The sequence below is a fragment of the Carlito syrichta genome, unplaced genomic scaffold, assembly GCF_000164805.1.
Source record: "Carlito syrichta isolate Samal-C Ts95f unplaced genomic scaffold, Tarsius_syrichta-2.0.1 Scaffold305037, whole genome shotgun sequence".
Lineage (NCBI taxonomy): Eukaryota > Metazoa > Chordata > Mammalia > Primates > Tarsiidae > Carlito > Carlito syrichta.
The window spans coordinates 445,175-458,553 of NW_007249133.1; the positions used below are offsets into that span (position 1 = coordinate 445,175).

At 38.0% G+C, this 13,379-nt stretch overlaps 1 protein-coding gene across 1 annotated transcript in view; it reads left to right on the top strand.

Annotated features, from left to right (window-relative positions):
* The window catches only part of ADGRV1 (adhesion G protein-coupled receptor V1), a 555,854-nt gene that overhangs the window by 355,154 nt on the left and 187,321 nt on the right, over positions 1-13,379 (top strand). The window contains exon 84 of the mRNA XM_008061062.2: positions 8,257-8,435. Coding sequence (XP_008059253.2) covers positions 8,257-8,435 — 179 coding nt within the window. The remainder of the gene's footprint in view (positions 1-8,256; positions 8,436-13,379) is intronic.

The window sequence follows — 13,379 nt, forward strand, 5'->3', positions numbered from 1 at the left end:
TTTATTGTAGATGAGGACTCGCCATGTTGCTCAGGCTGGTCGCGAACCCCTGAGCTCAGGCAATCCTCTCGCCTCAGCCTCCTAAAGTGCTGGGATTACAGGCTTGAGCCACCGCTTCCAGCCCCACTTTTGTTTTTTTTAACCAAGAGAATCAGCTTGACGTAGTGGAAAGAGGGCTAATGTTGAGTGAGGTGGACACTAACCAGCTGCAAAGCCTTAGCAAGCCAGAGAGCTTCTGGCCTCTTCATTAAAGCAGGTGCACAGGTCATAGCAGGCCTGTAACTGGTAGCCTTGACTCTGTTTCCCCAGGCTTCCCTTTTCTTTCACAGGGAAGTCAAATAGTGCGAGATGGGAATAGAGTAATAAATGAGTTTGCTTATTTTTTAAAAAACAGATAACTCGTGAATTCCCTATTTGACCATGGATATTGAATTATCCTTCTGTCGGCCAGGCACAGTGGCTCACACTATAATCCCAGTACTTTGGGAGGCCAAGGCAGGAGGATGACTGGAGCCCAGGAGTTTGAGACTAGCCTGGGCAACATAGTGATACCTGATATCTATAAATATATAAATAAGCACATATGTGTATGTATAGTGTATATATATTTATATATAGTGTACATTTATATATGTATGTATTTATATGTACATGAATTTGTATGTCTTTAAGTTTACTATGTATGGGTCTACTTTGGACTTTTTTCTGTTTTTAATATAGTTATTCTATCACTTATTATTCTGATCTTCAGTTGATCAAATTCTGGTTATTGCCACTTATGTATTTCTATTATTACAATGTCTCTCCAAACACATCCTCACACTCTGGATATTTCTTTATTTGGGGAGTATTCATAGACTAATTTCTAGAAATTACAACTTTACTATTAATGCCTACATGAAATGCTTCTGGTCGAATTGCCAGGTCATGAGCTATTCCAAAAAGAAAATACATCACAAGTAAATTATTTGAGCTATTGGTATACAATATAGGGAATTAGAAACAGTTTTTGCTTGGAGATTCATTTGGCCCAGTTTTATGATCACTTCCTGTTGCCAAGTTAAATCATAGTATAGCAATCTACATAAAATGCCCAAGCCTTGGATTGTTCTTGCAGTCTGTTCATCTCATGTCTAGAGATACAGCTTAATTTGAAATATAACGTTTTATTTTGAAATGAAAGCTTATTTGAAGACCATTTTTTAAATGATAGAATAGGGTTAGAAACCATTTTACAATTATACTTTGAGCATTCACATCTTGTACCTTGGTTTCTCAATATAATCAGGCTAGGAAGAAGCAATTGTACCTGTCATTCCTTGGTAGAAAGGCTACTTAGTGCCAGAGCATAGAAAAACAGGAAGGGAGATGCTAAAATTAGCCCTGTTTTTCCTTCATTATTGATTTAATTCTGAGGGACATCAAAGGTATTAAGGACAGCAGACTGGTCATTACCAAGATAAAAATGACATACCCAGGAAACACTGAACTCTCCAGTCCTCAAAAAGCCTTGCAATTTATTTCATGCGATAAATGGTAAGAAAGAGAGAGGAGAACTGGGACAAGGACATGTGATAACGTTTCTTAGACTCTCATCTGAAATGAATGATTAAAAGCATATGGTAATCGAATTAATAGCATCCGTGATCTCTGGCTAAACTTGATGCTATAAATCAGCTCAAGGATTCTAGTGACACAATTAATAATCAAATATTAAACGACAGACTGAATGTGCATCTTTACTCCACATACTATGAACATTCACGGAGTTCAAATAACCTATTTTTTAAATTTTAAAATAAAGAAAAGACATTTCTCCTTTATATTTTACTAATATACTAATATGCATTATATGAAGGTAGATGAATAAGCTAATGAATTTTGTTTATGAAACATATGAAAGCATCATTTTGACCTGAGATAATCAAAACACTTAACAAGGCATGGCTTCAATTTTCATATGTGGACACTTGGAAAAATAGTAGTCACTGAAAATGTTACTGTAAAAATAAGTAGGTAGACCTGGGTAGGAATGTGAGTAAATGAGTAAATATCCTTACAGAAACATGGTCTTTTAGTTTATTCCAATCTATATTTAACCTAAATTATATCTGGGCATTTTTGTTGGTTATCTGTATCTTATACAGATTGTAATGTTTGCAGTTTACATTTGCTACAATTTAGAATAAGTTGAAGTTCCAGCATCCTCAGTTACTAATTCTGGAAAATATACTTCTCCCACCCTCAGTTTCTTTCTGTGTAAACAGAAAGTATAGTGACACCAGGGAGGCCAGGTGAGGCGGCTTACGCTTGTTATCCAAGCATTTTGGGAGGCTGAGGAGAGAGAATTGCTTGAGTCCAGGAGTTAGAGACCAGCCTAGGCAACATAGCAAGACCTCGTCACTACGAAAAATCAAAACAAAAATTAACCAGGTGTGATGGTATGCACCTGTAGTCCCAGCTACTCTGGAGGCTGAGGTGGAAGGATCTCCTGAGCCCAGGAGGTCGAGGCTGTGGTGAGCCGTGATCGTGCCACTGCACTCCAGCCTGGGTAACAGAGTAAAATCTCAACTTAAGAGTTAAAAAACAAACAAACAAAGCCTACAAGAGAAGTTGTCTTGATTAAATGCGATATAACTTAGTGTGCGGTCTACATTTATTATCCTAATAAATATTGATTCCATTCTTCCTCTGTCAAAGTAGCACATTTAACATTTTTCAGTTTCCATCAGTTAATTCTTGTCCTTCTTTATTAGTTCAACCCAATACATTAAATTTTGGAACCTTCTAAAATTCTTTCTTCTAGAAGAACAAGGTGGTATATATATATAAACAACTCAGAACTAAACCAAATGATATAATGTTGTTAAATTCAGTAAAAAATTTTTAAAATACTCAAAGCATTTTGTGTACTTTTTCATTTATTTGATATTTCTCAATAAAAATTACATACAAAGCATTTTACTAGCTACTAAAGGTAAACAGAAATTAAGCTGCCACACCTCACAATTATGTTTTAGTTATTTATATGCAGATAGACCTTGATAAGTTTTCTTGGAGTGTTTAGCAAAAAATGAAGAGTGAGAGAGAAAGGAGTATCTCTGTACTTGCACCAGGAAAGTGCATCTCCCCTGGCGTGTAGAGTGGGAGAAATGAGGACAAGAAGCTCTCGTGAAGATAATAATACTATAACAACACATCTTTTTTTTTTAAGTCCAGGCTGGAGTGCAGTGGCACAATCACGGCTCACCACAGCTTTGATCTCCTGAGCTCAGATGATCCTTCCACCTCAGCCTTCCAAGGGATCTGGGACTACAGGGGTGCACCACTATGTCCTACTAGTTTTTTTTTTATTTTATTTTTTGTAGAGACCAGGTCTCACTGTGTTGTCCAGGTTGGTCTTGAACTCCTGACTCAAGCAATCCTCCCCTCCTCAGCCTCCCAAAATACTGGGATTATAGGCATGGGCTACCACACCTGACCAATAAATCTTAAATTTAATCAGTCTTCACAAGGCACTTTGGACTTGTGTTCCACTCCCAATTCTATAGCTAACAAGATGATGAAAAAATTGTGCTTTTCTCTCCTGTCTCAGTTTCCTTGTCTCTAATAAGAGGGGCGTAGTCAGAAGATCAAGAAGTTCTGTTTTGCCACTAAAATTTGTGTCTGCATACATCCATGCCATTCGTGTTTTCACTAAGGAATTGTCATTTCCACCATAATTTAATCACAAAGTGTTAGGAAATTGTTTATAACTTATAGCCTAACCTCTCCTTGTACCAGAAGAGGAAATTAACACTCACAGGAGCCAAGTGATATCGACAACACATAGTGTATCCCTGCAAAACCTGTCAAAAGCCCAAATCAAGACCCTAGTCGCCTTATCTTTTCAAATTTTTTTTAAAAATTATTTATTTGTACAATTTATTATTTATCATTCATCTAGGGATTTATCTTTGTTGGAAGGGGAGGAGGTGCTTTGAACAAAACCCCCCCTTTATTTCTATGGATTGTTTTTAAGAAATTGTCAAAAATATCATTACCTAGTTTTCTTTACATCTATTAAAGTGGACTTTTCATTAAAGTCCCTCATGTACAGTCCCCTGGGTGATCTTGATGTTCTGGTCCATTGCGATGAGTGTGCAAATTCAAATACCTCATCCTTTACGGATAAGCAACGATGAAAATAAGAAGATGATAGTTCAAATATACAAAGATTCAGAGTTGACGCTGAAGATGAGACTATCTAGAGACATCACCGATTTTTAAACTGCAGAACGTTTTATTTCATTGTCTCTTTCCCTGTGACCAACTTGATGTTTTTTAATGCTGAAAATATTTTCAGATCCTTTTGTACTTGTCTTCCGAACACTAATACATCTGTTTGGATGATTTTAATGCTAAAAAAAAACTTCATTCTGAGGTTGCAGGGTTTGTAGGAATAGTCAAGTAGTATTAATGTAGTTGGTTAAATTTGGGGATAGTAACATTTGTCTAATGTTGGAGGTGAGGGTGGCCGATCTTAAGATAGTTCAGAAGGTGGTCTTAACAGCATTTTTTAAAGCTTAGAAACTGAAATGTAAATAGAGGCCTAGATACTGCAAGAGCCTATCCATTCTCCTCTACAAATATACTTGCTGTATTCCTCATGCATGTGGCTGTCCCACCACTAAATTCCCATGTCATCCTACTTCCACTGATGAGCTTAGATGGTCATGGAATTTCAAGGAAGTCAGTGGTAGATGACTAGTCTAGCCTGGGCCAGGGCAGCAGAGTCTTGGCGCACAGAGAGGTGCTGAGCCCACTCTGCACGTGGTAGGGGCAGGTTAGAGAGGCAGATCTTAGAAAAGGGAATCTGTGAACTAGGTGTGTACCCCAAGTTGTGTCTACCATACCATAGTAAGATAAAATTCAGGTAAAGCTTGAAATGAGCTAGTTAGTACAAGTCTTTTTATGTTTGGGCCATATGAGGTTTCTAGAACAATTAAATGTTGTTTCATTATATTACATGCTAGTATTGTTATTCCATAGCTTAAAAAAGGATGTGTAATGGGAAAAACTGTCCTTAGAGTATACTTCAGTGATTGGTTTCTTTAAAGAAAGAATTAAAGACCAGGCACAGTGACTCAAGCTTGTAATCCCATCACTTTAGGAGGCTGAGGCAAGAGGATTGCCTGAGTCCAGGGGTTCGAGACCAGATCGGGCAATTTGGTGAAACCTCATCTCTACAATAAATCAAAAAATTAGCCGGGCATGGTGGTATGCACCTGTAGTTTCAGCTACTTGGAAGGCTAAGCTGGAAGGATGGCCTGAGCCCAGCAGGTCAAGGCTGTGGTGGCCATGAGTGTGCCACTGCATTCCAGCCTGGGCAACAGAGTGAGACTCTAACTCAAAAAAAAAGAAGTAATTTAAATTGTTTATTAATATTATTATTATTTTATAATTGACAAAAGTTTATGATATTTGGAGCATGAGTTGCTTAACCAAGTATTCAACAATTCAGCACACACTTCTTGAGCTCTTTGGGTCGGAAGCATTGCATGTATAAATCTAAAAGCAGTTACTTGTCTCAAATACTTGTCTCAGTCTTATCGGAGTCTGTGGTAAAGGTCAGACAGTTGCTGAAAGGTTGAGTGGTTCTGATAGCATTAATGTCCGTCTGTGTAACAGCAGATGTTTTGAAAATTCCCAATCTTTATCCTGATGAATTAACTTAGAAGTCATTTACCAATCTGTGTCCTACTTCCTGGCTTTTCCGCCTTCTATGTCACTGAATTATCAAGTTATGTGTATGTACACAAACATCTACTTAATATAAATAATTTGTACATTGATTGATTGATTGATTGATTGATTGATTGATTCCTGAGTCAGGGTCTTACTCTCATCCAGGCTGGAGTGCAGTGTCACGATCGCGTCTCACCACAGCCTCCAGCTTATCACAGCCTCAGCCTGCTGGGCTCAGGCAATCCTTCCACCTCAGCCTCCCGAGGAGTTGGAACTACAGACACACACCCCATGCCTGGCTCATTTTGTTTTTCTTTTGTGGAGATGAGGTCTCGCTGTGTTGCCCAGGCTGGTTTCAAACTCCTGAGATCAAGCAGTCCTTCCACCTCAACTTCTCAAAGTGCTGGGATTACAGGTGTGAGCCACTGTGCCCAGCTGTACTTTTATTTTGAAGATGGATTAATCAATATTCCTTACTGTGTATGAATTTTTATTCTCTAATAGGTAGTATTGATTATCTTAGCATCAGACATTTGACACAAACCCACTTATTTGATTTCACGTCCCTATACTAATTATAAAAAGGGGGAATAAACGGATTTAGTAATAAAGTTAGGACAAATTTACATAAGCAATACCTCAAAACATGCTTCAGAATTACAGATATGTGCAGATGTGCATAAAGATACGAAACACTGCCAGGAAATAAAATTCAAAAACAAAAATCTCTAAGTAACCAAACATTTGTATCCTTCCTTGGTTTAGCCTAATACTCATCCCTCAAGGCTAATTTGGTCCAGATAGAAGTATCAGAAGCCTCAGTAAACAGCATCTGAAACCTTCTCCCGGGCATCGGACATGCTTATTTTTCACATGGAAAGGTGAAGCCATTTATCTTTTGTCTTCCACACTGTCTGACATCCTAATGGGAGATTTAAGGGACGTGGTCACATTTTCCAGCAGTGACTGTGTGCTCATTCCTTGGCATGTAATATCTCATTTAATCTTTAGAGTAGGCCGGACTCAGTGGCTCAGCCTGTAGTCCCAGCACTTTGGGAGGCCGAGGCGAGTGGATTGCCTGAGCCCACAGTTCGAGACCAGCCCGGGCAACTTGTCGAGACCTCATCTCTACAAGAAATCAAAAAATTAACCAGGCGTGGTAGCGTGTGCCTGTAGTTATGGCTACTTGGAAGGCTGAGGTGGAAGGATCGCTGGAGCCCATCAGGTCCATGCTGGGATGACCATGAGCATGCCACTGCATTCCAGCCTGGGCGACAGAGTGAGACTCCAACTCAAAAAAAAAAAAAAAAGACTTTATAACAAAACCTGTTGAACACACGTGGAAACTGAGGCTCTGAAAATGTTGTTACTTGCCCAAGATAATCCACCTAATGTATAAAATTATACATATGTGAAATTCATCTATATGCATACTCTTTCTGTCATATGAACTTGAGATGAGAAATTTATCCAGGGAATAGGTATTATGTTTGAAATACGTGTAACATGCATCCAATGTTGTTACTGTCCTAAACGAAAATTAAATATAGGTATTCTTCATGGAAAGACGAAACTGGAGGACAGGATATGTAAGTTCTAGATTCAGCTTAGATCCAAACTACAAGCCTCAGTTTGCTTATTCCATTGATCCGATGTGTCCCCATCCCCCCTCACTCTCCAGACACGTGTCACTTTTATATGTTTTATCTTAATGAGATCACAAATAACAGATATAAGATATGGTAGAATTATAATATAAAAGAAATACTGCCCTAAATTAGTTATTTCTCCCCTTCTTGGAAACTAAGCTTCGAGAAAGTGAATGCCTCCCCCATCTCTTTCACGGACATATCCTCAGTGCTTAGACTCTCTGAAATGAAATATTGTCATAATCAGTATCTGTCAAGTGACAAAAGAAAGGAGAGGGTATAAACTGAGAAAGAAAAAAGGGCCACAAGACCCACACCGACATAGTTCTTCCTGTCTGTGCTGTCATTTTTTGTTTGTCTGTATCTTCCTCTGGGGACTGAGACCAGAATTGTCATCACAATGATGTCCCCATTCACTGAAACAGTGCCTCGTCCTGCCAGGTGACAGGCCCTCAGTAAATACAAATTGCCAGAATGTCTGAAACAAACGGTAGGGCTGTTTACTTCATTATCATTGCAAGTGGTTCACGTGGGAAGTACGTTTGAATCTCGGTGTTGGTTTCTTTGAAGACATTCACAAAACAATCACGGAGGATTCAGAGATTAAATCAGAGCAAATTATGGAAAATAAAGAGTTCAATAAATAAGCTAAATGTTTTCCTGTGTTTTTAGACTTTGAGGTATCCGGAATTTCTCGGATATGTGAAAGAATGAATGTATGCATGAACCAACAACCACCAAAAAAATCATATCCAAACTGTAGTGATTAAATAGATCCTAGCCCTCTGTTGGCTGGTAACTCTTAAGGCCTGAGCCAGGTGAGTTGTGTTCTGTGCCGTTAAACCAGAGCCTGCTCATTTTATGCTGTTTCCTTCTTTAGTCTGTGAATTTCTGGTACGTGCTGGTGATGAATAATGAACACACAGAGAGGCGTTACCTGCTGTTCTTCCTTCTGAGTTGGGGACTTCCAGCCTTTGTGGTGATTCTCCTCATAGTTATTCTGAGAGGGATCTATCAGGAGAGCATGCCCCAGGTCTACGGACTCCTTCATGGCGACCTGTAAGTACTCCCACGCCACATGTTGCCCTCTTAGCTTTCTTTTTTCTTACCTGAGCAGCTTGGTTAATAGACAGTGGAAGCAGTGGCCTAAGAGGCACGATGGAAGGGGCACCAGGAAGACCTTTGTTTTCCTGTCACGCTGTCTGAAGCTCTGTTTCCTCCAGTTATTCCTTTAAATAAGAAACTAGTGCCTCCTAAGTTCCTTTGATGATTCAATCCTCTCAAGGGAGTTCTTGTGTCAAACAGGTCGTGGTAATTTGTACCTCTGCATAAGTTAGTTTAGTAGATTGAGGCAAACAATAATGTTTAATGAAACCAGAGCACCGTGAAGATTTTGAGAAAGAATCAGTGAAGAATATTGGAGAGTGGCCCATTACTTAAGGAGGATGTGTTTTGGTGGGAGCAGGCCTGACAGGCCCCATCACCCCTAAGATGCCTGAATACCAAACGGAGGGTGAATGGCGGGTGTCTGCAACAGCGCACGGGAACAGGACAAGGTCACCTTGGTCCTTAGATATCCTTGTTAATACTCTTGTGATCTTGAAATCCATTGCTGATTATTGATTTGATCCTGAATCTGGTGTCTTGAGCTTTGAGGGCCACTCAACCCTTTTTTTACTTCTACATGTAGAGGGAAAAAAAGAAACCCTTTGTAATGATAAAGCTTAATTGGCTCCCTTGGTCTAATGACAATAATAGAAAAAGTAGAATTCTAAATAAGCAAGAATATTCAGTCTTATGAGAATAGTATCACCTGATTTGCTCACAGGTTACTGTGAAGTTAATAGACTTGAAAAAATTTTGAAAGTTACAGTACTGTATAAGGTGAAGTCATTTTAATAGAATTATTGCTTCTGATCAATTATGTACTTAATAAGTTCTTGTTATTGACAATATGCAAATATATTTCACAAACAGGCAATCATGGACACATACTTCACACCACATTAGGCTACAAGATACTAGCAGTGTCTCACACACACACTCAAACATGCAAACACAAACGCACACATCGATATAATATCTGTAGTCATTTAGTCTTTTTGTTGAGATTCAAGAAGATTCTCTCATACTGATTACAGCATAGTATTACAATGTATTTTATGCAAATACAATGCCGAAATCCTATAATCTACAGAGAAAGTATGCTCTCTTTCCAGAATTATATTGCGACTTTTCACATTTTACTACCCTTCACATTCATTTAAATTTTGGGCTGCCAGGATTGATTTATGAAAATTCTGCATCATTCTTTGTTAAATGCAAGCAACCATGAAGCAAGCCATGGTGACCAACAGACCATCCCTTTCGTAAGCTACCTGGCATGACAGCACTTACTTGGCAGCTGTTTTACCATTACACGTGGACCCATCCAACCTTGATCACTGGCACCAATAAAAGTAATGTTCTTTTGTTTTGTTTTGTTTGAGTTGGAGTCTCACTCTGTCGCCCAGACTGGAGTGCAGTGGCCGCTCCCAGCCACCGCAACCTCGACCTGCTGGGCTCCGGCAATCCTTCCGCCTCAGCCTTCCAAGTAGCCGGAACTACAGGCGCGCGCTACCACGCCCGGCTAAGTTTTTTGATTTATTGTAGAGATGAGGTCTCGCCTGCCCAGGCGGGTCTCGAACCCGCGGGCTCAGGCAATCCACTCACCTCAGCCTCCCAAAGGCACAGGATTACAGGCTGAGCCACCGAGCCCGGCTTAAAAGTAATGTTAATTAGAAGAAACTCTCTCGATGCTTCTAATTGGATTCTTAAAGGGAGAAATAAACTGTTATACAAGATTGTCCAAATGAACTTATTTTTAAAGTACTTGCCTTCTTAAGCTTTTGCAAAATATTTTCTGTGACCAACTAAATTATAATAAGTAAAATATAACATATATTACGTTCACTTATCCCTGGTTTTAATATTATGGAATTATTAGCCCAGAGTACCTAACCTTTGTTTTATAGGTTACTTTTCTCCTTAATTCACATAGAATATTCCTAAATCATTCTCATGTAAATTTATTCTTGTTTTTAAAAATTACGTATTTTTAGATGATTTTTTTAAATTATGAAGATGTGTACAATTCAAGGTTAGGTATACAGACATTGATTATGCAGGTACCCTTGTTGATGAGGTATGCCTCTCCCTCCCCTAGCAGTTTTCCTAACTGCCAATCCCACCTCCCCTCCCCTGACAGTTTCCCACTAATGCCAATCCCTTTCTTATAGTATTATAATTGTTCAAGATCCACTTATGAGTGAGAACATGTGATACTCTGTTATTTGTTTCTGTGATAGATCACTGAGTATGATCGACTCCAAATCCATCTAAGTTGCTGCAAAGTCCATATATTTGTCCTTCTTTATGGCTGCATAATATTCCATTGTGTATATGTACCACATTTTCTTTATCCAATTCAGCTTCAATGGGCAACACGGTTGGTTCCATGTTTTTGCTATTGTGAACAGAGCTGCAACAAACATGCGTGTACATTTTTAATATCACTTCAATCTCAATATGATAATATAAATTAGTGCATTGTTTATATTAAAACATTATATACCTATATCATTTTAAAACATGTCATTTCTCTAGAGATAATAGAATTTATGGTTGTGTGAAATAATAGTTCATCTGTTTGTACAGTGGTTACTTTATAGTTTTGATAAACTTCCTTGTAGCGTAGTTTTCTCTAAATAGCTCTCCAATGCATTACTACACGCAAATAATTCTTTTAAAAAATGTTTCTGGTCAAATTTCAGAACCAAGGTTATGCTGATTTCATTTAAAAAAGGAAGTTATTTCTCTCTTCCTGTTAACTGAGAACATTTGCAAGTTTAGTATTACTTCTTCCTTGGTATTTTGGAAACCTACATACACAAAGTCAACAAGGGCTAAGGTCTCTTTGCAGGAAGGCTTTTAATTACAGATTCATTCTCTTTAAATTATACTGAGATTCACTTCTTTGGCTCTACATTTACATATTGTAATATTGGCATATATTCCCTGCTCATTAAAAATTCTGTATTTCTTGAGTTCAGTCGTCTTACATGGTAATTGGTCAAGTGTATTGACATCTGTTCAGTGACTTTTCCCCTCCATGCCTTGTATCTACTTGTTTAATCAGCTACTGGGGAAGGTGTGCTTGTGGATTTCCCTATTACTTCCTTTTGCATTATATATTTTGAAGCTATCTTTTGAGGACATACAAATATAGAATTAATGTATTTTTCTTATGGTTTCACCCAGTTATCATAAAAGGGTTTTTTTTTTTTAATTTCTGGTCAGCTGGTCATGGTGGTGCACCCCTATAATCTCAGCACTTTGGGAGGCCAAGTCAAGAGAATCACTTGAGCCTAGGAGTTTGAGACCAGCCTGAGCAACATAGTGAGACCTCATCTCTACAAAAAAAAAGAACCAAAATTAGCTGGGCGTAGTGGTGCATGCCTGTAGTACCAGCTACTTGGAGGCAGGAAGATCACCTGAGCCCAGGAGGTCAAGGCAGCTGTGAGCCATGATCATGCCATACACTGCAGCCTGGGCAACAGAGTGAGACCCTAACTAAATGCAAAACAAAACAAAACACACACTCTGGTAATTCTTCTTGCCTTGAAGTCTATATTTTTCTAATATTAATATAGCTACACCAGCCTTCTTTTAGTTAATAATTATATGACATATTTGCCATCTCTGTACTTCCAGATTTTCCACTCATTTAAGTTGGGCTTCTTGTAAAGAGCATATAATTATAGTTTTCTTTTTTAATCCAGTCTGATTATCTTAGACTTTAATTGGAACACTGAGTTCATTTATACTTGAGTTAAATTACTAAATTGCTAATGTATTGGGATATAAATACAGCTTACCACTTGTGTTCTGTGTTCCTATTGTATATTTCATTTTTCTTTATTCTTCATTTGAGTGTATTTATGACTTACTTCATATTTTACACCTCAACATTTTTATTTAAATCAAAATGAAAGACTATTTTAAATAGGTGAAATGTGAAATAATTACAGGCAATATTAAAATAAAAGCAATAGTCATGTATTGAGAGCCTCTGTATATACAGGCTGTGTGCTACAGTTGACATTTATTTAAAATAATCTTCACAAAAACTATTCAACATGTTAGAGAACATCATTTCCATTATCAAGTAATAGATCAGGAAAGTAATATGAATAAAATATAAAGTATTAAGACTAGTATTCAAACATAGATCAGTCTGTATTCTTTCCACTGTATCTGGCACTCAGTACTTAATTCGAACAACATTAACTGAAAATCTATTAAGAATGTATAGGCATTAGGGAAGATAATGAAACAGCTATAAAAAGATGCATAAGAGTGCATTTCTAAGTCCACTTTCAAGTGTAAAAGGTCAGTATATTTACTACTGGCCTGTGTTTCCTTAGTATCTTGAACGTTCCACTCCTGTTACTGTTATATGGCTTACTTTTTAGTACTTTTGCTACATCCTGAACTATGATAGAAACTGAAAAGGCTTTTCTTGCCTCCTTTATTTCTCTTTATTGTCATGCATTTATCCTGCATGTATTTGAAATATCACATAACATTGTGATTGCTTTCTGTGTCATAAAATATTCATTTAGGTTTATGTTCTTTCATTCCTCTTTATTTTAACCAGTATTTCTTTATGTCTTTTTCTTTTTCTTTCTTTTATTTATTTATTTATTTTTGAGTTGGGTGTCATTCTGTTGTCCAGGCTGGAGTGCAGTGGTATTATTACAGCTCACCACAACCTCAACCTCCTGTAGGTGATCCTTCTGGCTCAGCCTCTCAAGTAGCTGGGACAATAGGCGCCACCAAACCCAGCTAATTTTTTTTATAGAGACAAGGTCCTATGTTGCCCAAGCTGGTCTCTAACTCCTGGGCTCAAGCAATCCTCCTGCCTTAGCCTCCCAAAGTGCTGGGATTACAGGTATAAGCTAT